This window comes from Notothenia rossii (genome assembly GCF_949606895.1).
Source record: "Notothenia rossii genome assembly, chromosome: 7".
In the NCBI taxonomy this organism is placed as follows: domain Eukaryota; kingdom Metazoa; phylum Chordata; class Actinopteri; order Perciformes; family Nototheniidae; genus Notothenia; species Notothenia rossii.
The window spans coordinates 72,318,820-72,345,034 of record NC_136905.1 but is presented as its reverse complement, the minus strand read 5'-3'; the positions used below and the strand labels follow the sequence as shown (position 1 = coordinate 72,345,034).

Here is a 26,215-nt window from a genome sequence, read left to right as displayed (position 1 = left end):
TTAAAATGCCAATCATTTAAATGGCAATGTTTAATAAAATGACCAGTGTGTTGAGTACAACACAGGTTTCCATCGGGGTCATTATTACATTACATTACATCACATTGCATTTAGCTGACGCTTTTATCCAAAGCAACTTACAATAAGTGCATTCGACCAACAAGATACAAACTTGAAGAAAACAGAATGTACATCAGGTTTCATAGAGCCAAACATCTCAAGTGCTACTCAACTGGCTTTAGATAAGCCAGCCCTTTATTAGTATATAAGTGCTTTGTTCGTAATTATATCGCTCGAAGTGGAGTCAAAAGAGATGAGTTTTCAGTCTGCGCCGGAAGATGTGCAAGCTTTCTGCTGTCCTGATTTCAATGGGGAGCTCATTCCACCATTTTGGAGCCAGGATAGCAAACCCACATTATCGGCATCCGACACAGCTACTGCATTGTCTTTTACATATTTTGAGACCATATTTCACCAATGCAATGGGCCCTTCACAAGATGCAATAAGCAAAGAAAACCTAAAGGATCCAAAAAGCAGTATTTCTCTTTTGTCTTAGCAATCCCAATGTTTGTTTGATTTCAATAAATGGCTTTATATGATATGACATCTGACAGTAACAATAAGTAAATGGCTGTATAATGCCACCACAATTTGAAAGACTAAATATATCATCTATTCTTGCATCCTGAATAATAGCAGATTTTACTCCATCTGACACGCTCTTTGATATGTAGGAGGCAGAAACGTAAACTAAAGCCTCAGTGACCTTTCATCTGATGCAAAATGAATGCCTAATAACAGACATTAGCACGCTGTAATTTTCCGCTCACACATAATAGACAGGTATGACACAGAGAACAACAAACGGCTGAGCTTGGCATGCACAGGGCCTTTGAGAGGTTAGGCGGACACAGTTTTATAGATTATTATCTCAACAGTCGGATGTTTTTCTGCATGCTTCCTTCATTCATCCGTAAGTACATTTGAAAGAGTTTGGCATAATTCAGTTAGCTAAAAGGGATATTTTTACAAAGCTGGGAATGAATAGTTCTCATGAAATAGGATCAGGGTCGGTACAACAAAGGATAATGATACAAAAAAACTTTAATCCATTAAAGACTTAGTGACGTTGTTTTTGAGAAACTCCTCATCAAGTAATAACTGTCACTCTAAGATGAACAATTTGCAGGAAAAACATCATAAAAATGTGATATTTTGTAAAGATTTGACAAAAATGCAACTTAATTCTAAGCATTCGGTCCAATAGACACTTATCACGAATAAGTATAAATGAGCCTTTTTCTCATTGGGTATTCATCTTCCACCTGTGGTTATCTTTATTACTATCGTGGCTTGACACAGATTCATTGTCTGTTGTCCCACAGGTTTCTTCATCCCGTATGAAAGCGCACAAATCATCGAAACCAGAATTTTGGAAAGATGCCGAAAAGTCACAATAGAAAGTTGATTTGTTACTCATTTTTACAACCATAGTTACAAGCTGTGCCTTAATTATACTCAAATATCGTATCCATCCTTTATGTAAGATGTTGTCATTGTCACTTAGGAGTCATCGCTAGCAAGGTTCCCGACAGGCCTGGACTCGCAGAGGATTTAGGAAAAGCCTGCTCCTCCACCACTGCTTCATAACGTGTTAACATTCCTTCACGAGTCGGAGTATCATCTCACAGCGAAGGACTTCCTGTTGCATGGTGCCGTACTGTAATGAATACATCCCCTTCATTCCCTGTTCCCTAACGTACACACATTCTTCAGTCATTACTAATGGATGCTGGTCTGTTTGGTTTTTACAACAGGCCTGGCAGTTATTAAATACACACCGCCATGTTTGTGGCTAACGTTCGTGCATTCCTCTACAGATGTATGATGGCGCCCACGCATCACAAGTAACTGATAGAGAAAATAAGCAAAGATATTTTGTTGATAGTAAACAGAAAGTAGTTATAATAGATAATCGATTGTAGGGTGTTGGGAGTACCATTCCTCTTTCTGAGTCGACAAAAGGAGTTGAAGGTGAGAAAATGTAAATTGAGGATGGATTGGCTAAAAAAGGCCCGTTGAGTCTCGCGGATTAGAAGATACCTGAGGACTTCAACTCGATGCCAGAGGTGTCAAGGTTCATGAAATTCAAAAGCTGTCAATGGAAACTTCTTTGTGACCTGAAGCTAAAAGCCTGTGATTCAGACCTATCTCTGAACTTGAGAGATAGCAAAAGACACACATGGCAGGTGCCGTGTAATGGATGCTGAGAGTTCAAACAATAAGCCATTCATTAAATGATTAGTTGTTCAACAGACATTTTAGCAGCTACAATTTTGATAATCATTGCTTTTTTATATGATGTATTATGCACAGTATATATGTATGCACTTATACTGTATGTGCATGCTTGACCATCTAGATGAAAACTGAATACAAATAAAAAACAAGGAGTGAAAAAAACATACAAAATAAAAACAATATCCTAAGACAATATTGCTTGGTTAAAACAAATGTAACTTAACTTAAATAAAATAACCCGAATTGTTTACATTTGTACTTTGTTAGCTTTAATAAATTACTGCCAGACAAAAAAGAAGACGGCCTGAATTTTTTGAATTTGACATTTAGCCCCAGAAATTGAACACAATTGAAAAGAACATATCTTAATATAAAGATCAAATACCATTAAACCAAGATGGTCAGCGTGTGGTAGTCAAAGAGGAGCCAAAGCAACATTTTCAAACATTATGGTCATTCTTACAGAGTTCTCTATTACTCTATATATTGTGTTTGTGTGTCCATGTAGTTATATATTTCTGAGACATTATGCCTGGCCCTTAAAAAAAATAATTAATATATAAAAACCTAAGCCTTCTTACAACTGAAACCAACTAGCAAACACAATCAGAAAACATGCTGCACCTAAATTAAAAATAAAAATGAATTGAAAAAGTAAAACTATGAAAGCCTTGTATGCAGTGCACATTGTTTTCTCTTGCACATTGGGCAACAGTAGAGGACACATGCACACTTTATCATGTTTGGTCTACCATTGGGGAACACAATGCTGCACTTTTGCTGCGTTTTTTTTCAATTGCTGTGTTTGCTTTTTCTACTTTTTCATCCACACATCAATCCACACGTAAGCCTGTTAATCCATGCATTCATCCTCAGGGCCTTAAAAGCTGTCTCGCAGGGACACACACAGGTGGCAGTGAACAGGTCTGTCCACTATGCAGGGTGACCTGATGCCCCGAGGAAGAGACACACCTTTACTTACCAAGACTTCTGACCCGGCAGGAACTCAAGACAATGACCAAAGTCCTAAAACGTAAGGTCGTCTACCGTTAGTTCATGAGGCATAATGAATAGTCATAATTGGTAACAGTGTGAGGGTATGATAATTACTGAAAATAGTGTGACGCATTTGCATGTTTAATGACATGAAACAGAATAAAAGTAACTTATTGATGTTGCTGTAAAGATGTTTGTCTGTCAATCGTATTAGAGAAATTGCAAAAAGAGGCTTTTAAATGGGCTTTTAATGTTTTCTAATTGTCATGTTAAGCAATAAATCATTGCATTGCATGCAATAAATCCATCATAAACAAGTGGTTATTGACAATTAACGATAAAAATGATAGTGAGCTGACACACAAGGCTTAATGTGTTGTGTTTGCACTACTTGCAGGCTGCAGTTCTATTGTTTCTATTTGTGTAAACTGAAACATTATGTTATTCATATTTTGATAATGACGTTAATTGTAAGGTGGATAGAATGTATTTGTACTTCATATGAGGTAATGAAGTGGAAAAGGGATTCACCTGCATACCTACACACACCTGTTAACACCCTGAGGAAAAAACACCTGTCCCAACCTCTTCTGTGTCTGTGAGCTATAATCAGTGTCTTAGTGATAAATATCTACAGCGGCCTATAGTGCCACGTCTCATTGCAACAAGTCGAGAGGGACACTAAACTGTAACAGGCGCGGCAGGATAGAAAGTAGATTATGTTTGTATGGCTCAATGGCTTCCTTTGCGTCAAAGAAATGACTTCCGCTGTTGCTTTATAGAGCACTCAATGGTTTAAGGAAAACATAACTCTCTGAGCTGCTGCTCCATTATAACTGACCAGATCTCAGATCGTCTCGGACAGCTCCACTTACTGTCCTCAGAGTCAGAACTAAACACAGCAAATTATCAAAAATCACTTATGAACCACATACTTCAAAAAAACTTGAGATCTGCTACACAACTCAGTGATTTTTAATAAGAGGTTAAAGCTTTCCCATTTTTCCACAGCTTTTGAAAAAATGCATGTGGGATTATTTATTCATATCTTACCCTGCACTGTAGCTTTGCTGTCATTTGAATTATCATTTTTAATCTATTTTATTTTAGATTGTTTTGTCTCTTCATTCATTCATTCATTTTGATTTACACTCTTTAAGTGCTTTTTATGTTCAAGGATCAAGGCTTACATAGCTACGGTGTAGTTATGACGATGAAAATCTTAGGTCCCAGGCTCCACCAACAGTGCAACACAATACAACAGAAAAACCGAACAAATAATGCAAGTAAATACAAAAAGAAAATAGTGAAATAGTGCAATAAGAGTCTATACAAGTGATTGGAATGTGATATATCCAATAAATCATTTGTAAGTTGCAGCCAGATGAATGTTATGGATGTTGTTTCAATGTGTGTCTCTATATATGGTCTTGTGTATTATGCATATATTGTCTTAATGGTATGTATGGAAAGCACTTAGTATTGCCTTGTTGTTGAAAGACACTCAAAGAAACTTGCCTGCTTTAACTAATATAATTTTAAAGCACAAGTCTACAATAAATTCAGCTCAATATTTATTGATAAATTAAAGCTTGGCATATTGTAAACTATACAAGCAAGCCTAACTGCTACCTGAAAAGCATGCACAACGGAACCCGGTTTGCCAAAAATAAATACTTCATTTTCATATTAAGAATTCAGGCATAACAAATCACTGCAGGCAAAAGGTGAAATTAAAATGCCAATCAAACATCAAAGGACAACGGAGAATGTGGATGTCCTGGCTTCAACATGAGCACAATGGGACAGGTCAATGCAATCCTCTCAGCTGCGGTGTTTCACTCCCTCTGTTGGTTAGCAATTGAAATGTGAAAGTGCATTTTGTTTCAAATTTTGTGTAAAAAATGTAAAAACACATTTTGCATCACATCAAGCTATACTGAGAGTGGACTCGAGTTTTAACATGTCAAACACATGTTTAAGGTGTCAACTTATTTTTAAGTTGAGTAATTCTTAAAAAAAAGTACATGGTGATACTGCTTACTGGTGTTACCACAGTAATTGTCCTTTGCCATATTTATTGCCAATATTGCAGGTGGAATCATGACTAATCAGTTACCCACATAATTGTTATCTGCTTTAGAAATATGAAAACGACTCTCTTTGTAGCTAACACCCTTCATTGACCTACCTTTGTTTTTTCCACAGATCCTATTATAGAAACACTGTTGCTGACGTACCGTGCCGTGTCTATCCTTCCCTGTTGCAATGACACAAACAAAAGAGAAAACATACCTTTAGTGTTAGTCAGGATTATAATATGATGCTACACTGAGAAAGTCATTTCTTTATTCAAAACAAATTGTTTCAGAGATGAATGGGAACAAACACCTCGTGTCAAGAGCATTTAGCCTATTTGAAATGAATGTGTGTGTTTTTGCTTTCTCTTTCAAACGTGTTTGTGTTGTGTTACTGATGATTGTATTCGAAAATGTGTTGGCCAATGTATGTTTATAAGTAGATACATATTTATTATGTACAACCATGTATAGATACATTTCATTTTTTGCAATAATGGCAATTCTGCTTCTATTAAGTTGTTAATTGTGAGCATGAATGTCTATAAACTCAAACTCTTTAACAAAAAAAGAAATACAAAATGGTGCGGTTGTGTAGTAATTGTCTGGCTAATAGCAGCAGGGTTGTGCTCTAAATGATACCCAATCATTTGTCATTTGAGTTATTGAGTTATAGTTGTTGTTCAATACTTTCCTACTCAGCAGTAATGCCCATTTAACATGAATACCAGTTACATGGCACAGCCTAGTGTCCTTAAGTGGTACTGCAGGCTCCATTATAGAGTAAACCAAAGAAAACTCATTAAAATTAAGGAATTGTTAACGTTTTACGCTAACGCTACATTGCAACTTATTTAGCTAACGATTTTAAGCGACGTACTCACATTTCCATAACGTCGACAATTTGGGTTTAGTGCCCAAGAACACCTCAACATGTTGACTTCAGGGGCTGGAAAGCGAATTACTGACACTGAGAAGTCAATACGTCTTTTGTTTGTCTTTATAAATAACAACAGAAACTCGAGCTACCCGTTATGTTATCTTATTTATCAAGTTTGTAAAGAAACCCTCGTCACAGTCCATGGTCACGTGATTCAGGCGTAACTGCGTCAAGGCGTAGCCTGAGCAGGTGGAATTAAACCCGGAAGTGAGATGCTCGTCACAAAGATGGTGTCCTCCTCTGCGTAATGCCAGATAAACAAAAGAATATGAGAAAAAAATCACATAATGTCTCAGCGACAAGATTAAATGTTTGGTCTTTGAATGTCTGGTCACTGCTGATAAATAATAAGCAGCCTTCGAGGGCACCATGGATATGAGCAGCGCCTACGGAGGCTCCTACACGGTGAGACCTGTTTACTTTTTAAGGGTTTTGTAATACTTTAAATTTACTTTTTCCCAATGATGGGTGTTGAACAAAACGTACATCATGGCTGTGTATGCACATTATTTGCCTTTTCACGCCTAATGTTTTTGCATATTGTAAAAAACGAGATACTCTAACGTCGCTGTATGTTAGAAGCCGGTAGAAAGTGAAAACATAATTTTAGTAACAGTAAAGCTCAAATTAAGTTTTACGTATAGTTTGTACAACTGTATGCAACATAACCAATGTATTTCATGTTTTTGTTCCTTAGGATAATCTTATTGGGACTTTACTTGCCATTTTTGGAAATGTGCTTGTCAGCATCTCCCTCAGTATTCAGGTACAGGCCTCTGTTCAAACATGGTTCAAACATTTCTCTTAAAGTGTTTACTATGCCATCATAGCAAACTGTAATAGTAAAGTGAATATGTGTCCTTCAGGGAGCACTATTAACTTATTGTCCACCGGCCAAATGGCTACTCAATGTTCCAGTTTTACCAGCTACACAAATTATTAGATAATATTGCTTGTCAGTGATGCACATCTAGTAGCTGCTTGCACATTTAACCAATATTTGGACAGAATATGGTGCTACTTTGGTACAGGTCTCTTATATGGAACAGTTTAGTTTCTCTAACTTCTGTGTGTCAGGTCCTCTGATCCACATAACAATAACCCTCTCAAAAAGCTGCTATATAGTATTGTCAACCTTTTAATTGAAACTTATATGGAAGCAATAATATACAATTATCAATGTTTAACACATTGAGTTGGTCCCTGATAGATTGACAATCCTATTTGTTCTAATGTACTATCTCTAATGCTAAACCATTTTGCCTTGAGTGTTTGGTTTAAGCCTCCTCTACATGTTTGCCTTGTCTTAACTTAGTAAACTGAACTTTACTCTGTTTACCCTGCACGCCTTTCACTCTCAGAAATATAGCCATGTGACGTTGGCAGGAACCAAGGACCTGAGGTCCTTCTACTGCACCAAAACTTGGTGGTGTGGTTTTGTACTGACATGCCTCGGGGAAGGGGCCAACTTCATTTCTTATGCCTTCGCCCCCCTCGCACTGGTAGCACCTCTAAACGCTGTGTCAGTACTTAGTAAGTATTTTTTTTACTTATATTTTAGTAGTAAATGTTCTGCTTATTGTCATCTGCCAGAGAAATGAATAAAAGCAGTCTCAAATGTATGCATAAAATAAATTAAAAGGGAAATATTTATTAACCTCCTCCTTTTCTTTTCATCTCAGCAAGCTCAATTTTGGGCCTTATTTTCCTGCGTGAAAAATCCAAGCCAAAGGACTTTGCAAGTAAGCTCAGCAAATGTGTGTTAGTGAAGATGCATACATGCAAATAACATGGAATGTGTGCCATTGCATTCAAATGTTCAATTGGCCTCATGCCAAACTTGACAAAAAATATACTGCCTGATAAGCTGCTAAAGTTTAATGACTGAAGTAACAAAGTCAAAAGATGTGTCTATGTGCAGGACATATTTTGTTGAATATATCGTTTTGTGAGTGAAAATGTAAAAAATAATTGTCAAATTAGAGTTCAATGTTGTGTATAAATGTATATTCCATGTTCATTCATAGTAAATGTCCTAACACTGTTATGTTATTCCAGAGCGCTATGGGCTGTCCTTCCTGGGCTGTCTCCTAACTATAGGAGGAACATATCTATTTGTAGCATTTGGACCAAACTCTCATGAAAAACTCAAAGCAGAGAACATTGTGAATCACCTTGTAGGATGGCCTGTTCTCTTGTATCTGGTAAGACATTTTAATTGAATTTTTAAGTTGAAAAAGTACAGGGCTCCATCTACAGTTGACTCAATTTGCCTCTGCTAACCTGTGGGCCTACAAAATAATGTAACATCTGCCAATATAACATATTTAAAGCAACACAAAAGCCCTGCAGTACAGGTTTGATCACTTATTTTATTTAAGCTGATACTGTCAAAAGTTATGAATCAACTCAGTGGTCCCTCCTTTAACAAACATATGTGTCTCTACAATTTGCCAAATTCAGGTTGTAATTTACAAACCAGGAAGTCGGGCAATGAACAGTCACTTGCACAAGTGAGTCATTAAGGTTAGGGTTATTTCATAGAAACATCTCACGGAGGTATTAAGAGGATAGTCACTCCCTGTATTATCACAAACACTGCATAATTATTTAATGGTCCAAGTGGTAATAGCCTCTTAATTCATAAATACATCCTTTAAGCCAAACACAGTGGACAACATTGTTAGCAGTATGTCCAAATAGTTAACACTAGATGAGAGACAAACGGAGGGATACTTTCTTTAAAACACTACAAGCTGCAGCAACAAATATACTCTTCCATATTATGGTATTAAACAAATGTCCCAGCTCTCTCTACTGTTGTTGTTGTTATGTAGCAAAAAGATTTGTTTCTAGCTGTGATCCACAAAGGACCGCAGAGCATCCTGTTCCATGTTTATTGGCTGTTAATTTCCTGTTTGTTGTTTCTATCCCCCTCATTGACAGCTCCTGGAGATCATCACGTTCTGCCTGCTTTTATACTTCTACAAACAGCGCAATGCTAACTCCCTCGTTATTATTCTGATGCTGGTCGCTCTATTGGGTGAGTGTCTCTCATTAAAGCCTTTCAATGTAATACCGCCAAGCTGTTTACCATATTTCATTAAAATATTAAAATCACAATTCCCTCATGGTTAATGTTTGAAATGCATTTGAGCTTTTGTGAAACATTTTTTGGTTTGTTTTGTATTTAATTGTGCTGTTCTTTCTACCTTTTATGCACAGGCTCGGTCACAGTCATCACAGTGAAGGCGGTGTCAGGCATGTTGGTTCTCACATTCGAGGGCACCATGCAGCTGCACTACCCGATCTTTAGTGTCATGTTTGTGTGTATGGTGGCTTCAGTGGTCTTCCAGGCTAGGTGAGTGAACATCACAGATAAAGAGTTTACTGAGTCCCAGGTTGTGTTTTTCATAACATTGGCTTCAATTCAAGATTTTATAGTTTAGGTCAGGGGTCTGCAACCTTTTTGACCAAAAGAGCCATTTTGCTCCTTTTTCCCCAAATGTTTTTTCTCTGGAGCCGCAAAACATATTTCATAGCTTGATAGCTTATAAAAAACTGAAGTTTGTTTGCATTGATTAGGCTATTTATTACATTATATAAAACTGTTAACCTCTAATAAGAAACAAAGAACTCCTCTAAGGAGAATTACAAATAATACACAGGCCTACTTTAAAATAAATTAAACACAGCACTTAGGGAGTCCTCTGCACATTTGAAGGAAAAAATATATAATTATAATGGGCCCACTTTGAAATAAATAAAACATATGGCTGCACCCTAAAAAGAGTTAACGGTGGGGTAGGTAAGAATAGAGAAACCAGCTCGAGTGCGCTAGAATTTGAAAATACACAACCGGAAAAAATGTGCCTCTTCCTTACGGAGTCCCTCTTCCAACACACACGAATGCGCATCATCAATGAGGCCACGAGATAAGTTTGTGCACACAGATGGAAGGCTGACAGGCAGGTAGGCCATCCAGTTATTTTAGCCGGGCCGGCTAAAACGATTGGTCGTGCTTTTTACAGCGCTACGGCTTCCAGAGAGATTATTTTTTGTATTTATTGTCAAAGCATTTAATATATTCATTGCTATCGGGACGTGGAATATAACAAAAAGTGTTTTCTGAAATAAATTACATACCCCATTGAATTATGACTGAAGATTGTCAGCTGTCTTCCTCTCCCTTGTTGTTCCTCGATACGTAAAGGCTGCAGCACCGTTGACAACTTCTCTCTACATAACAAACATACCGGTAAACAAGCATCGTTTGCTGTGAAAGCATATAACTCTGTCCACACAGAATTAAATCCTGTGTTCCTCCGGTACTTTTCTTTGATTTATCCATAGTTCGCTCATCGAGCCGGGGGTCAGGTTATTTGCCTCCAAGAAAAGGCGATCGCGTGGGACCGTAGCAGGATGTGACGCATATTTTATTTGACCTAATTAAAACCTTTTTGTTTCTTATTTATGTGTCACAGTATCACCTCAAAATACAAGATACGAAACATTTTCAACCATGCAACAAAATAGAAATAGTCCTACAAATACTTTTATTTTATTTCCTTCTTATTTTTGTCTAAGCTCAAGGGAGCCAGAGCAGAGGGCTTAAAGGGCCGCATGCGGCCCGTGGGCCGCGGGTTGCCGACCCCTGGTTTAGGTGATCAGAACTAAGTGAAGGTCTTTCAATAGGTTTTATTAAATCAATGCTGATTTTATATTTTGTTGTCTTCTATTGCCTTTTTTAGCTTCCTCTCCCAAGCTTGTAAGCTGCATGACTCCAGTCTGATCGCCAGTTTCAACTACATCCTCTCTACCGTCTTGGCTGTGGTAGCTGGTGAGTTATTATCTGGAGCTAATAATCTGTTTTGACTGGAAGCTTTAAATCTGACGGTTATTGACCGGTGTTTGCATATTACTGCCTGACACACACAAACAAATGCAACGCCCTGGAGCCTGACGAAACGGGTCGTATCCGCTACAGTTCTCTATTATATAGACCAGGCCTATTCAACTGGCGGCCCGCGGGCCGGATGCGGCCCAGAACCAACTCCCGAGTGGCCCAGCCTCCCGTAGCCAAATTCCTACACCAGTACAGACCATGAACGCAACACTCCGCGTTGCATAGAAACCACCAAACCACAACGCAGCACGTTTTTTTGAAAGTACATCTAGTGGTGCTAGTAACGGTGGTCCTATGATAGCAACTCTAAAACATGTCCCTCTCAACTCTGAAGCGTAAACAGAGACAAAACGGTCATTGATCTTGTGGAGCAGATCCAAGTCAAGCTGGACCTTTTCGCTACCGACTTGAGCACGGGTCGAATGCTTCATTTTCCGACGCTCCCCAAACACATCACATCTCCGGCACAAATCACGGATGTGATGACAGATTTCATTGCGAGGTTGAAAGAGAACTTTGCCGGTCGATTGGATGGACTTGCTCTGCCCACAGACGTGATGATGGGCTTTGCCAGAGACCCCTTCACTGTTGCAATAGAGGGGGACGTATCAACCAGAGCAAAGGAAGTGGTCCCCTGCATCGACAAGGGGAAATATACACTGGAACTTATTGACATGCAGCGCACTAACGGGCCAGCGAAGTTTTGGAGTGATGTCAAAAAACAGCAGTTCCCTAACGTTCAGAAAGTAGCGATCTGTGTGCTCAGTATGTTTGGATCAACATACACATGTGAATCAAGCTTTTCACACATGAACTCAATCAAAAGTAGCACTCGCTGCTCCCTGACTGACAGCACTCTTCACCAATGTCTTAGGATTGCATTGACATCCTATGAGCCAAAAATCACTGCTCTTGTTCAAAACAAAAAATGTCCCTTCTCCCATTGAGAAAGTCAGCAATGACAAATCACAAATGAGGTGATAGTAAGCACCTAGTTTACTATAGTAGACGTGTAGTGTAGTATTCATTCATATAGTTACCCGTATCCCTTGTTATGGGTTTGTGCACTGAAGGGTTTGACAGTTCTTTCTGTATTCATTTAAGTGCACTTTGTAATGTGTCTGGGTCAAATGTGACCAAAACGTATGATCTTTTTGTTATTACTTGAAAAGTGAAAAAATAGTATTGCTACAGTACTACCTCTTCGTGTTGCATTGGAGCTCTTTAGCTGTTTTTTTTGTATGTGAGCGCATTTATTAAGACTGCTATTATTGTATTCAGTAAATGCACTTTGTGATGTGCCTGGTTCAGAAAAAATAACCTGAATATTTGACTTCTAAAGCAAACAAATGTAATGCTACAACTGTGCACTTTTTTTTCAGATTCTGTTAAATTAATGCTAATTTGTTGTGTTTTTATGCACTTTTTGACCTACCTTTGTTAGATGAACAATGACAAAAAAATTGCATGTTTTTCATCGCAGTAATATGTGTTGGTTTAAAATGTGTCACTACCCGCTTTTTACAGGCCGCTGAATGTCTGGCCCAGCTGAATTTTGTAGTTATAAAATCTGGCCCAACTGAATGTGTAGTTGAATAGCCCTGATATAGACGTTCATAACACCGCTGTATCTGGGTGTAATAATTCACGTGCATTTGGAAACAGTACAACTCAAAAGGTAAACAGGAAACAGGTGAATCCGGCGATCACGAAGAACAGGAACCGGAGTATCTTTCAAACTGTGAATCACTCAAGGACAGTCTGGGATCCCAAAGCTAAGCCAAAGGGCCTTTTAGGTGGACATTTGAACATGCAAAGCATTAAATCTAAAAGTGAGCAAATCCAGCATCTTTTACTGGACTCTAATCTAGACTACCTGTGTTTATCTGAGACCTGGCTTCATGAGTCCGCTCCAACAGCAGCCTTTGACGTGCCCGGTTTTAACATTTAACGGAGAGACAGACGCGGCTCGAAAGGGGGCGGGGTTATGGTGTATGTGAAGGATAGCATCCAGTGTAGTGAAATTCAGTGGTCTAATTGCAATGAACTAGAATGTGTTGGTGTCAATATAACTTTGTCACCAAAAATGTCATTTGTTGTAATAGCTATCTATCGGCCTCCTTCTTCAAACAATCAATTTTATGAGAATTTTAGGAAAATATTAAGAGAATGTAATTTTAACAAAGAAGTTATTATAATGGGCGATTTTAACATCAACTGGGAGGATAAATCTGTTAGAAAGAATCTTAAACAGATAACCGATAACTTTGACCTTGTGCAACTGATCAATGGACCTACAAGAATCACTAATTCCACCAAGACACAAATTGATCTAATTTTTATTAACAAACCAGAGAGAATTTTTAAATCTTTTAATATGTTAACTGGTCTCTCTGTCCACAATATGATTCTAATCGCCAGGAACCTAACCAAGAGGCGATTTAGCCCTTCATTCAGGAAAAATGATTATTTTGGAATTCCCAAAAACAAATATGAGAGCTTTATAAATGCTGTTCAACATATTAAATGGGATGATCTTTTGCTGGGAATAGACCACGAAGACGACAGTAAAATGTTCTCAAAAACATTAGAGAGCACTATCAGAGATTTCAATTGCAAATTCAAGCAGAAAAATAAGAAAAACACTGTCCCTTGGATAAATGACGATATTTTAAAACTGATGAAAGAACGTGATCTAGTCCTAAAAAAATTAATCAAAACTAAATTAAGCCATGACAGGCATCACTTTGCTATGCTGAGGAACAAAGTCATTAAGAAGTTACGGAAGTCTAAGGCAGACTTCTTCTTGACTATAATAGACAAGGCAGGGGGTAGTTCTAAAATGATCTGGAAACAGTTAAAACTATTCACTGGAAATAAATATAAGGAAAGAAAACAGCTTGAACTTAAAGTCAATGGAAAGTTTATAAACAATCCAGCTGACATAGCTGAAGTTTTAAACCACTACTTCATTGATTCTGTTGCAACCATTGCACAGTGTTTCTCACCTGACTGCACACTTTTTTGTTATGTTAATACAATTGAGCCGGCTTTCAGCATAAGAAATATCACTGAATCTGAAGTTATAAAAGTGATTGGATCACTTAAAGCATCGAGAACAAAGGATATACTAGGCATTGGCATGGTTATGCTAAAAGATCTCAGCACAACACTTTCTAATCCTATTGCCAAAATGATTAACCTCTCCTTCAGTCAGGGAATGTTTCCAAGTGTTTGGAAGCCGGCTATAGTTATCCCAATATTTAAAAGTGGAGACCCCATGTCTTCCTGTAACTACAGGCCAATTAGTATCCTTCCTACAGTGTCAAAGGTTGCTGAGAAACTTGTGTCTGAGCAAATCATTGACCATTTAAACACTAGTGCATTTTCTCTGCATCCAATGCAATTTGGCTTTAGGGCAAAATACTCAACAGAGACCGCCAACTGTTTTTTTACAGAACAAATTAAATCAAAAATGGATAAAGGTGGTGTTGTAGGAGCTGTGTTTCTTGACCTAAAAAAGGCTTTTGACACTGTTAATCATAAAATACTCATATCTAAGCTTTCCAGTTTTAGCTTTTCTTCACAAACACTTAGATGGTTAGAATCATATTTGTTTAACCGATCTCAGTATGTGAGAGTTCAAAATCATGAATCTGCTTACCTTCATCTTTCGACAGGGGTCCCACAAGGTTCAATCCTGGGACCATTACTATTTTCGCTCTATATAAATGATTTACCATCTGTATGTCCTGACACAAACATCCAAATGTATGCAGATGACACTGTAATATATGTACATGGAAGCAATATGACACAAGTGGCTAATGAACTGACAAACACCATGGTTCATGTAACAACTTGGTTGGAACAATGCTGTTTGCAACTAAATATTTGTAAAACAGTATGCATCTTCTTCACCAAAACAAAGTCCTCTTGTGTTGCGCCAGATGTTTTTGTGTCAGGGGAGAGGCTACAGGTGGTGTCACAATACAAATACCTTTGAGTCATGATTGATTCAACACTCAATTTCAAGGCTCAGGTTAAAAAAATATGTAATAGGGTCAAATTCAGTCTGTCGAATTTTAGGTTTAACAGAGATTACATGTCAATTGAGGCATCTCTGATGTACACACACTCGATGGTTCTCTCACACATCACCTACTGTTTAACTACCTGGTCACATGCCAGTACAACAACATTAAAACCACTGGAGTCATTGTACAAACAAACACTCAAAATATCTGTTTTTCGCATCACTGCCCAATACTCCAAAAATACAACTTGCTAAGCTGGGAAAACCTCATTAAACATGCAAATGCTTGCCTTTTTTACAAGATTGTCAACGGCCTTACCTCACCTCCTCTTAGACAGTTTATTAACATACGCACAACTGCAACTAGGGTAACTAGAGGTGCAGCGAGAGGAGATTGCATTATTCCACTCAGAAAAAGTTCTTTCAGTCGGTGTTCATTTTCTGTTAAAGCTGCTCAGCAATGGAACTCGATCCCACCTCCAATCAGAGACCAGACCACATTCACTTTATTTAAATCAAAGCTCAAAATATGGGTAGTGGGGAATCGGCTCTGCCGGCACTGACCCAATCTTCTGCTCCTTACAACCCACTGCCTGTGTTTTAACATGTTTTTTTGTTTTGTTTTATTTATTTTGTTTTAATGTTCTGTATTTTAAATTGTTTTATTTAAGTATCCCAGTAATGTCTGTTGCATGTTTTAAATTCATTGTATTTACTTGTTTAAAATGAAATGTGTTTTAGGTTGACTTTTAAAATCTGTCCAGGGACTACAGATGAAAAATAGCCTCTTGGCTAACACTAAAATGAATAAATGAATAAACAAGTACAAACCAGACTGTCTGTGTCATGGTGAATACAGTCGCTGGTTTATGTCTGTATAGGCCGTTGTTGTGAGTGTGGACGGTCGGAGCATTTACAACGTTAGCTTAGCCAATCTCCATTTAGACAACACGCATTTTAAAAGGTTTTTCGACTGCCGTCTGTCTGCAGACTTGTCAGAGCATTAATTCATGGTTTTTACTAACCGGTATCAGTATGTTGTTACTTCGGCATAATTTTGAAACGTGTATTACAATTAAATCACGGTCAAATATGTTCATCTTGTTGTAGTTGTAGCCCCATTGCCAGCGATTCTCTCTTTAGTTTAGCAAACTCAGCCCGACTCAGCCTGGTTGTTCCTGGCCCTAGAACCACGATTTTATGGGGCCAGAAAAACTGTGATTTAGCACCCGCTAGCCGTTACTAGGCCAAGTGGAAACGCAACCAAAAACGGGCCCCGCACGGCTCGGCACGCTTAAAGCGAGCTCCGCGCTGCAGTGGAAACGCGCCAGTAGAGTCAACAAAGATTCTTCTGTTTTTTTCAGGTGCTGTGTTCTACCTAGAGTTCAATAAAGAAGACATCCTTCACATCTGCATGTTTTTGTTGGGGTGAGTAATCGTCCATCATGGGTCTTTCTGACAGACATTTTGAAATGTCCCAGTAGGACAAGCACACTTTTTAATAATAAAGAAAAATGATGGCTGAATTCAATTGAACTCTTTTAGTTTCCTGGTATTGTGCATGCTGAAACCATCTTGTATTAGTAACACCTGTGCTTTTCCTACTACATGTTAAAATGTCTGCTCCGTGAAAGGCCTGTGAAGTTATTTTTAATGTTATAGAAAAATATCCAAGAAAACAGACATTTGATGCAATTAAATTATGGGTGACTTGCATTAAAGAATTGTACACATATGTTGTGCTTTGTACAGATCTGCATTCTGTTTCCTTGGAGTGTTTCTCATCACCAAAAACAAGAAAAAGACAAAGAACTTTGAGCCATATGTGACTATGGAAATGGATAATGGTTTGTATACAATTTTACTTAAATAATAGAAAATTGTAAATATTGATATTTAAAGATTTGTACAAATTGACAGTTTACTGATTTATACTATAGCCTGGCATACTTGTTAACACTTCCCAAAAGTTCCATTGCAAATTCATCATTCAGTTTCTTTATTTTAACTACAATGTCCTTACTTGAAACTTATCCTACCTTACCTTCCATCATCAGGAGTCCCAACTATTCATGACAAAGGCCTGGTTGTTCAGCCAGACTCCAATGGCTCTTTCTCCTATGGAGCCCTGGTCAACAATGATGGAGCTGCTCCTGCTACACATTCGGTCAACCTGGAACTAACACCGGTCCGCTCCAGGTCCACTGAAGCATCTCATGGCCAGCCAGACCTAAAGAGAGATTAAAACAGAGTATTTTCCCCTTCATTCAACAAAAAGACAACATACAAGGTGCTTGGAAGGCCATGATGGGTATGTTCAGCTCTTTTCACATGTACTCTCACATGTACTCTGGGCCAACCTCCAGCCCAGTAGAGGGTGTTAACTGGGTGCCTTACACTCCATTCACATGCTTTGCTTTCTATAATCTCTTCACCAAAACCTGACCATAAGTAGCATTCCTTTTTGAGAAGATGTCGGCTGTTATCATTCCAAAATGAAGAGAGGAAACCTGAAGCTGCTGGAGGTTTTATTTGGATTCACAGCAGAGCAGATGTTGTGCCTTGGAGCTTACTGCCTTCACTGTGTTAGAATGGAGATCTAAGGACTCACTCCCATGACTGTTAAGCTATTCTTCGCTCATTAATGACGACATTAAGGGGTCTGTTCTTCCATTGAGGATTTTGAAGTTACTCCTCAACATTATAAAATATAGCTGCAGACTTGCCAATGAACTTTTTGACCTTAAATATCTGCCTCTAACTTTTTATTATGTGAGCGGTTTTTACTCTGCAATTTTGCCTCCTGTTGTAGGAATTTCATTGTATTACTACTTTCCTGATGTGAGCAAACAATGGGGGCACATTTTCTAATTTATTATAATGTATTTATCTATTGAAGTTAGCTCTTAGTGTGCCTTAACAAGTCGCAGTACACTGGAAGTTACTGAAATAACTGAGGTGTTACATGACCCAGGAGGGTAATTCAAGCATCACCGTAGCAGTTTAGTTGTAAACAAAAAGCTACTGTAATCTGTTTATTGAAATCTGAACCCATTGAAAAGAAGGTGGTCACTTAAAAAGAAGGGAATTAAATTATACAAGCCTCTTGAAATTACTGATGAACTGTACAACTATTTAAATGTGAACTGTACGTTTAAGGTTGGGTAGTCTACTGTTTGTGTACATTTTGAAAATAATTTTGCTTTCCTTTTCAACCTGATAACCTTGAAGTTTCTGATGACAAACAAATCAAGAAATAAAAGTTAACATTTGCATATACATTTTGTTAATTATGTTTTTGGAAATGTAACCTTCCCATCAAAATGTTACAAAGATAATTCTGCGGTTTGTGAATCATCCTTTATTATTAAACTTGACAAAAAAACACTCCATAATGATTGCATAGATTGGATAGACTCCACAGCTACATACTGTATGTAATGCATTTATGCACTGTTAAAAAAGCAGAACCTTTCCACAGTATTTATCATGTAGTAATTATAGTTCTGTCGCCTGTGGTTTGTTGTGTGTGCAAAAAGTCATTACATCCCTGTATAAACCAGCCAGTCTTAACAAAACTGCCGTTAATGGAACCTAAACTGTCCAGTCAAATGTCTAGCTTTTTTTCCCCTTGAGAATGATATGCAATGTTGTGTCAAACTTAATGTAACCTAATTCTGATATACTATTTATCAAAAGTTTTAACTCTGAAAATTGATGAAAAAACCACGTTTTCTCAGTTTTAATCAATGTAAATAATACTGTTCTAACTTACCATATACTGCTCGTCTTTTCTGTACGAACTGATGATTGATTTAACGATAAATGAAAAACAAAATATATAACTCACTGCATTGTCAGACAACAGTAATACATTGTGTCATAGCACACTGTATCAATCTGCCAGAAAGATAACCTTTCAGAGATGTAAAGAGGTAACATTCACCTTAGAAAACTGCCCTACATCATTCTTTGAAGTTATAATCATCAATTCTGCAATTTGGTGTGTGAAAAAACCTACTTTTGACATGCTGTTGCTTCATGTTGCTTGAAAAAAACTGAAACACTTGAAACTTAAATTCGCTGTAGAAAAATTGAAGTACCTTATTTTGTGTAGGCCTATGGATGCAACATATATTCGACTTTTTTTAACTTGAATTGTTACATTTTTATTTCACATAGGTAAATTCGGAGCAAAACAATTCAGATACATGATTTTCAAAGTAGTTATTTTCAATGCTATAAATTCACTGTCTAATAAAATTCAAATACTTCTGTGTCTTGTTTGCTTCCATAGAATTTGACTATTCGAGTTTTTTTTAACCTGAATTGTTACATTTTTATTTCAAATTCGGAGCAACAAAATTCAGACACATGATTGTCAAAGTAATTATTTTCAATGCTATAAATTCGGTGTCTGATCAAATTCAAATACTTCTGTCTCTTGTTTGCTTCCATACAACAGGTGTATCAGATATTTTAACTTGAATCTAACTAGAAGTATAACAATGTGAGTAACTCATTATATTTACTCACTTTATGTTGTGATTGACCCACTTTTGGATGCTTGTCCTTGTCAAATTAAAGCATAGTTTCCCAGCAGAAACCTCTGTGACACTTCTCTGCTCAGTCGCCACCAATCTTGAAGCGGAGCATCCTCCCCTGCTGCAGCCTCATTGGTCGCTAGGTTCCTCCGGCGGCCTTTGATTGGTCTCACCTGCGGGTCTGACGTCGCAGTAGGCTGCATCAGATAGTAGTCAAATAATCCAGTAATAAACAACGGCGGGTCTGATTGACAGAGGTTTAAAAATATCACAGCAGCTTTAATCTGTTTGACAAAGTCACCAGAAAATATAGCTGTCAGTGCACGTGCAATGGGTCGTTCCGGCCGCTTTCTCTGACAGCAGTGAGGTGAGTACCAAAGACAACCGCAATTAAACCGGTTTGAAAGGAAAATTAAAGCAGTAACTTCGCTCGTTAGCTTGCAACCATGAGTCTGTGCTAACTTTCTTATGATTTCCCTCGTCGTTGTAGCTTAAAACAGCATTTAGCATGGGAAACAAAGTGCTTTTGTGAGATATTACGTTACTTTTGTGCTAAACGCGGGTGCAACACTTCATTAACACGTGCCCTTAATGTGAGAGCCAGGGGTTTGTTTTGAATGCACGCGACGCAGATGTTGATGTCATAGTTATCTACAGCCATTTATTCTGAGGACATGTGATGTTGTTTTAGTGTGTTCTATTTCCAGTTTATTGTAATGAGATTGATGACACTAGTGTGCAGTTTGGGCTGTAATTTAAATATCAATGCCTTATTTATCCTAATCTATTTGAGATAAGGTCGATTTTCTAACGGTGTTGTGATTAAATTATTAATAATAATCTTCACTTGGCTAAATATTCCTGTAGATGGCACTCTATCCCCAGTACAATGTTGAAGTTTCACATTGGGATCAGACTTCATCATAACCCTATTCCTTTTGTATCAGTATTTTTCCTTGTTAAATGATGTCGATGCAATGATTAGTTAACAGTAAATTAACTACATCAAGAAATTATTTGAGCAAATGCAGAAAAAAAGTCAATTAAAGTTAATATGAGCTGTTTTCTTAGCCTTCTATGAGTATGAAATTAATATATTCAGTGTTGAACTGTTGGTCAACTTGGGATCCGGGATATCATTTTTCACCTTTTTTTTTAATCGAGTCAACCTTTTAACAATTAGGATAATAATCAGCAAATTGGTAAAATATTAAAACATCAATATTTGCAGGCCAAATATGAATGCATTTCCTTTTGTAATGGATCATTAAAAGATTCTCAAAATACTCACCAGAAACAAGTTGTACATTTTAACCTATGATTTTAACCTGCAAGTAACCCTTTACCGGGATCAAATCAGGAATACAGTATAACAATTCCACCTCTTTTTTTTATTTGAGTCGTTGTCATGCACTTAAAGCGTCAACCCTTCCTTCATTTTCCCTCTCCGTTTCTCTCTTTTATCTATCCCCCAGCCTATTTTAATATAATCTGCAACTTTGTAATCTTCATACACCATTATCCCACTACCACCATTTACTGATAACTCTTCCACAAACTTACAGTTAATGTATATTCACCTTATCTCTTCCCAGTTCCCAGCCCTTGTGGTTCCTGTCAGCCACCATCCTAAAATACATTAGAATGCTCAGAGAGAGCTCCAAGGCCTGGAGCAAAGGCTCAGAGGCCTACAGCAGCGATCCTGAGGAGGACGAGGAGGACGAAGAGGACATGGTGTTTGGGGAGACTGATCAGGACGGCGTAGGGGAGGAGATGATGGATCTGAGCGACCTCCCCACCGCGCTCTTTGCATGCAGCGTCCACGAAACCGCGTTTGAAGAGGACATGCACAGGGTGAGATGCAAACACACTTACTGGGTCAAATTGTAGTTGTGTTTTATTTGTGGGTTGGTGCATCAGCTTGTGTGTACATCGGAAGAATGCGTCAGCGAGTCCAAGATTCAAAAGCCCAGCAACACATGCATGATGTCATCCACAGCTTGTAGTCCTGTCACAGGGTGTTTTTCAATGTCGAGGACGCTTCCTTGGTAGGACATGTCTTCAGAGTCAGGTTCTTCAGAGGCTAGGCAAGAATCCTTCCTGTCATTCGGAGAACGAAGAATGAAACAAGCTAGCTAGTGTGCAGGTGTGCGTCCTATGAGAGGTCCCACCTTAAATTGAGCACGATTTGTTTGAAGACTCATAACTGATTTTGCGCAGATCGAAGATGTACTTGAGTAACTGCATTTTGTAAAATGATCATCTCTCCAGGAAAGATCCACTAAATTAACATAAAACGTTCTCCTTCTGTTTGCAGCCTTGAAAAAGTCCTGGAGGATAAGCAGCCATAAGAAAATCATAAAATCACCATCACCAATCAATAATAAAATGTGTATTTCACTAGATTTTTAATTTCCATATTTATTTCGAATAGATTAAAAAAAAAAAAAATGTGAAAAACAGAATAGCGTATTGTTAGAATACAGTATTTATCAATATTCATAATAATATTTATATATTCAACAAAAAATATTCACAATAATAATAAATCATATGTGCCTGAAAGGCAGCAGGAGGAAGCAAATGCTTATAATTCCCACCCCTTACTTACTGCTGACCAATGATTATCCAAATCATTTCTGCAAGTTATTCCTACTTACATATATACATTTACAATAATTTCTCATCTTCAATCACCTTTCTTCATTCTCATAGTTTTCCAAAAAAGTGTTTCTGTACATCTTTTCCATTCATATATCATACTTCATGTCTGCAAACCTTTTTTACGCATATTGGTGCACATTGTAGCATAAACCACAAATATCAACAAAAGAGGCAAAGTCAAAACAAGGTTCATTTTAATTATGTATTTAGGTGCAAAACACTCTAAGGCAGAGGTGCCCAGTACGTCGACCGGGGGCAATGCTGGTAGATCGCGAGTCATTCATACAAAAAAAAAATCCAGCTCCGTTAAAATAGACAAAACCGGTTTTGATCCCTCCTCCCTTGGCCTCCCTGCCACTTAATTCAGGAGTTTACTTGATTGACAGAAAAAGTGACCTATCGCTTTCCAGTCTGTTAACCCAGAATGCAAAGCGATACAAAATCAGTCAAGTGCCGGGAAAACTCAAAAAAAGAGACAAACAAGAGATAAACAACAAAATGAGTGCGGGACCGAGCAAAAAGCTAAAGACATACCACTTCCACCCAGAATGGGAGGAAGAATATTTTTTTGTGATGTCATATTCAAAGGTTATTTGCCTTATTTGTAAAGCAAGCGTCGCTCTGCCAAAGAAAGGTAACGTGGAGAGCAGTGGCGGCGCTAGGGGGTGGCTACTTGGGCTCAAGCCCCGGATGTTTTCTGAAAAGCCCCGGATGTTTAACTTAAAAAAATAATAATAATAATAATAAAAAGAAAAAAAGAAATGTAAACGTCTCGGGAGTAGCAGTAGCAGTAGTATCAGCAGCTGACAACAATGTCATCACCAGTAGTGAAGAAATAGATGATGTTTCAGGTTTGTGAATCTAATGGTGATATCTGCAGTCTGGCTGACTGAGTAAGAAGTGAAAAAGAGTGATGCAATGTTAATGTTATAGCTAGTAAACATGGAGTAACCACACTAATTATACCTGTATATGTTAGTATGTATACAGAACATGACTACAAATTATCCTAAGATGTAACTTTAACCCTTCATAGCTCAGTCTACCTTTAAGACACTAAAATAACGTATTCCAATTTTTATATTGTTTTGGAATTATACCGGCTCTCGTTTCAGTACACTTAACAACGGAACCATAGCAACGGAACTGACAGGCAACCCTCTGAATCAGACTCCGATTGGCTGTGACTGCATCCACTCAGAGTGTCCGATTCAGAAACGTGACTCTTACACTCTCTACGTCACAAACAAAGATGGTGGATGAGAATAGATCTATAAAACGATAAGCAATGCGCCAGAATCAAGGTGAGACTATCCGCATCCTTTAAAACTCTACGCACATCGAAATAAGTAAACGACTGTATTTGAGTGAGTTAAGGCATTAGTTTGCTTCATTAAAGGATGTTAATGAATAAGTGTTCTCCAGTGCCTTTTGTCCGCTTTAAGGTATTATTGAGGTAGGGTTAATGTTGCTCTCAAAGTGCACCAGATTGATGCTTTTAACTTCAATATTTAAAAAAAAATCTTCCCGGGGGAGCATACCCCCGGACCCCCCTAAAGGAGGCGACGATCCCCCTAAAGGATGTTCGGTCCACCCCCCACTTGTAAAAAAATAGCACTTTACCCCTGCACCCCCCAACAACTCCTGGGCTAACCCCCGGATCTCCTACAATCCTAAATCCGCCACTGGTGGAGAGGCATTATCGGAGTGTTCACAAGGCATATGACAGCGACTTCCCTCCGAGTAGCGAGTTGAGAAAGAGAAAGGTCATGTATTATTGCTACAAAAACATTATCTCGCAGTATTACCCCCTGATCCCACCGGAAGCGTCTGCGCTGCGGCGTTTTTAGCGATCGCGGCCACTCTAGTCAATGGGTGCTATTCCACCAGACCCGCTCCGCCACGGCTCGAAGCGTCCCAGAAGCTCCTCGCTGCAAGGAATTTATAAAAGGATGAATCCTATTTTTGACGCAGCGCAGCGCAGCGCAGGCAGGAAGTGAAACGTTCATCCGAAAATATTGGTGATGTCGTTGGCTGTCCACCCACGAGGTGATGAAAATCACCTTGTTGTCTCCTTTGCTGGTTGAGGGGGTGCACCCAAAACCGGCTCCTTCTCCTCCCCCACCCACCTGTAGTCTTTCAAGTAGGAGAATACATGCCAGCGTTCTCCTCCGGTTTACAGGCACTGTAAATTATATATATATAGAATAATTATGATGATGAATGCATATTTTTTTACCACTAAAATACATGAACACATCTTTGATTCATGTCGTTTATAACTGGAATATTACAATTATTATTAACTGTGTCTGTAGTCTACAATACAACAAAATAGGAGATAACAACAATAAACACGATTTAAACAGACACAAACATAAACCATTTAACTACGTAGCCTAGAAGTACAAATGTCCAGAAAATATTCCCAAAGCAACAACAACTGCGAGGCTGCGCACACACGACGCTCCGCTTCCGCAACGTTTTGAAACGCTCCTGGTGGGTTATGACGCAGGAGGAGGTCGCAGCGCGTTTAGCATGTAAGGGCGGTAACACGAGCAATTTGTCTTAACATTTAGCAAAAAGTGTACCACTATCAGACGGAGGAATGCACCGGGTTCGACTCTGTCTTCTAGCAGCTCTGTAGCCCAATCCACGAGTAACGTTTCCACGTCAGGTGTTATGTATGCTAGCAGCAACACACGGAGTTAAAAATACAAACATGGGTTAATGATCAGAGGTAACAGTTATTTATTCTGTTAAAGTTTCAGCTATTCTGTTTACAGTTCTGTCATCAGTATCAGTTTTAATACCATTGTTAAAACATTGTTGTTTCTTTTGATGTGAAATATTATTTATTTTTATTTAAATAAAAAGCAATGTTAATTTTGTTCACAATTTGTTAAGTTAATTTTTATTATATGTATTTTTGAATCAAGTATTCATCTTTATTGTCTTCATTGTTAGTTTCCACATGCCTAAAACAACCTCAAGCTAAATCTAAAAGTTGATGGGCTAAATAAGAGCGTTTGAGAAATTGTGCAAGGCCCGAATAGTCCATTAATCGATAGATTAATCGATTATCAAATTAGTCGTTTGTTGCAGCCCTATTGTAGTTATCCCATGTATAAATAAAACGTGTTATTCAGCAACCTTGCAATTTGGGATTTTATTTTTGGTTGGTAGACCTCGGTGAGCTGGTCATTTCAAAAGTAGCTCACCAGCCAAAAAAGTGTGGGCACCCCCTGCTCTAAGGTCTCATTCACACTGGTGTGCACCAGACAGTTTGCTAAATTGTTTCATTTTTCACGGGCAAAACGCAAACGGACAATACACTTTAAACACAAGTCATTTGCACATTTACTACGCCTCTGAACATACTTACATTTAAATGTGTACTGCCTGGATTCAGCCATTTTCCGCCAAAGATTTGGGAAATTGGTCCGTGCGCAAAGCATTGTGGGGCTTTTAAGACTGACGAGGATACACATGTGCATCCTCGAAATTTCCCGCAACGAAGGACTCAGTCCTCGATAGAATTCCAAGGGTCCCGTACATTGGAACAGTCCCTTCGACGGGATTCGATGACGTAGCATCCTTGAAATAGTGGCTCTGAAGGATCCTTCCTTGACATTGAGAAACACCCAGTCTCAAGCTGTGCTACTGATGGCACACACACACACACACACACACACACACACACACACACACACACACACACACACACACACACACACACACACACACCA

General features: G+C 38.3%; 3 protein-coding genes across 3 annotated transcripts in view; 2 read left to right on the top strand and 1 right to left on the bottom strand.

Annotated features, from left to right (window-relative positions):
* Positions 1-6,438, bottom strand: part of grhl3 (grainyhead-like transcription factor 3) — a 31,422-nt gene extending 24,984 nt beyond the window's left edge. Inside the window, exons 1-2 of the mRNA XM_079693262.1 lie at positions 6,261-6,438; positions 5,490-5,558 (exon numbers count right to left, since the gene is read on the bottom strand). The gene's annotated coding sequence lies outside the window, so the exon portion shown is untranslated. The remainder of the gene's footprint in view (positions 1-5,489; positions 5,559-6,260) is intronic.
* A 20-nt stretch (positions 6,439-6,458) lies between these two features.
* Positions 6,459-18,537, top strand: nipal3 (NIPA like domain containing 3). The gene is made up of 11 exons (XM_079693263.1): positions 6,459-6,721; positions 7,014-7,082; positions 7,678-7,849; positions 7,999-8,058; positions 8,375-8,520; positions 9,263-9,359; positions 9,542-9,677; positions 11,068-11,156; positions 16,623-16,686; positions 17,011-17,105; positions 17,316-18,537. The coding sequence occupies exons 1-11, from the start codon at positions 6,686-6,688 to the stop codon at positions 17,501-17,503; spliced, it is 1,152 nt and encodes a 383-aa protein (XP_079549389.1). The 5' UTR covers positions 6,459-6,685; the 3' UTR covers positions 17,504-18,537.
* A 1,462-nt stretch (positions 18,538-19,999) lies between these two features.
* Positions 20,000-26,215, top strand: part of rcan3 (regulator of calcineurin 3) — a 54,828-nt gene continuing 48,612 nt past the window's right edge. The window contains exons 1-2 of the mRNA XM_079691423.1: positions 20,000-20,169; positions 21,398-21,656. Coding sequence (XP_079547549.1) covers positions 21,447-21,656 — 210 coding nt within the window. The 5' untranslated portion in view covers positions 20,000-20,169; positions 21,398-21,446. The remainder of the gene's footprint in view (positions 20,170-21,397; positions 21,657-26,215) is intronic.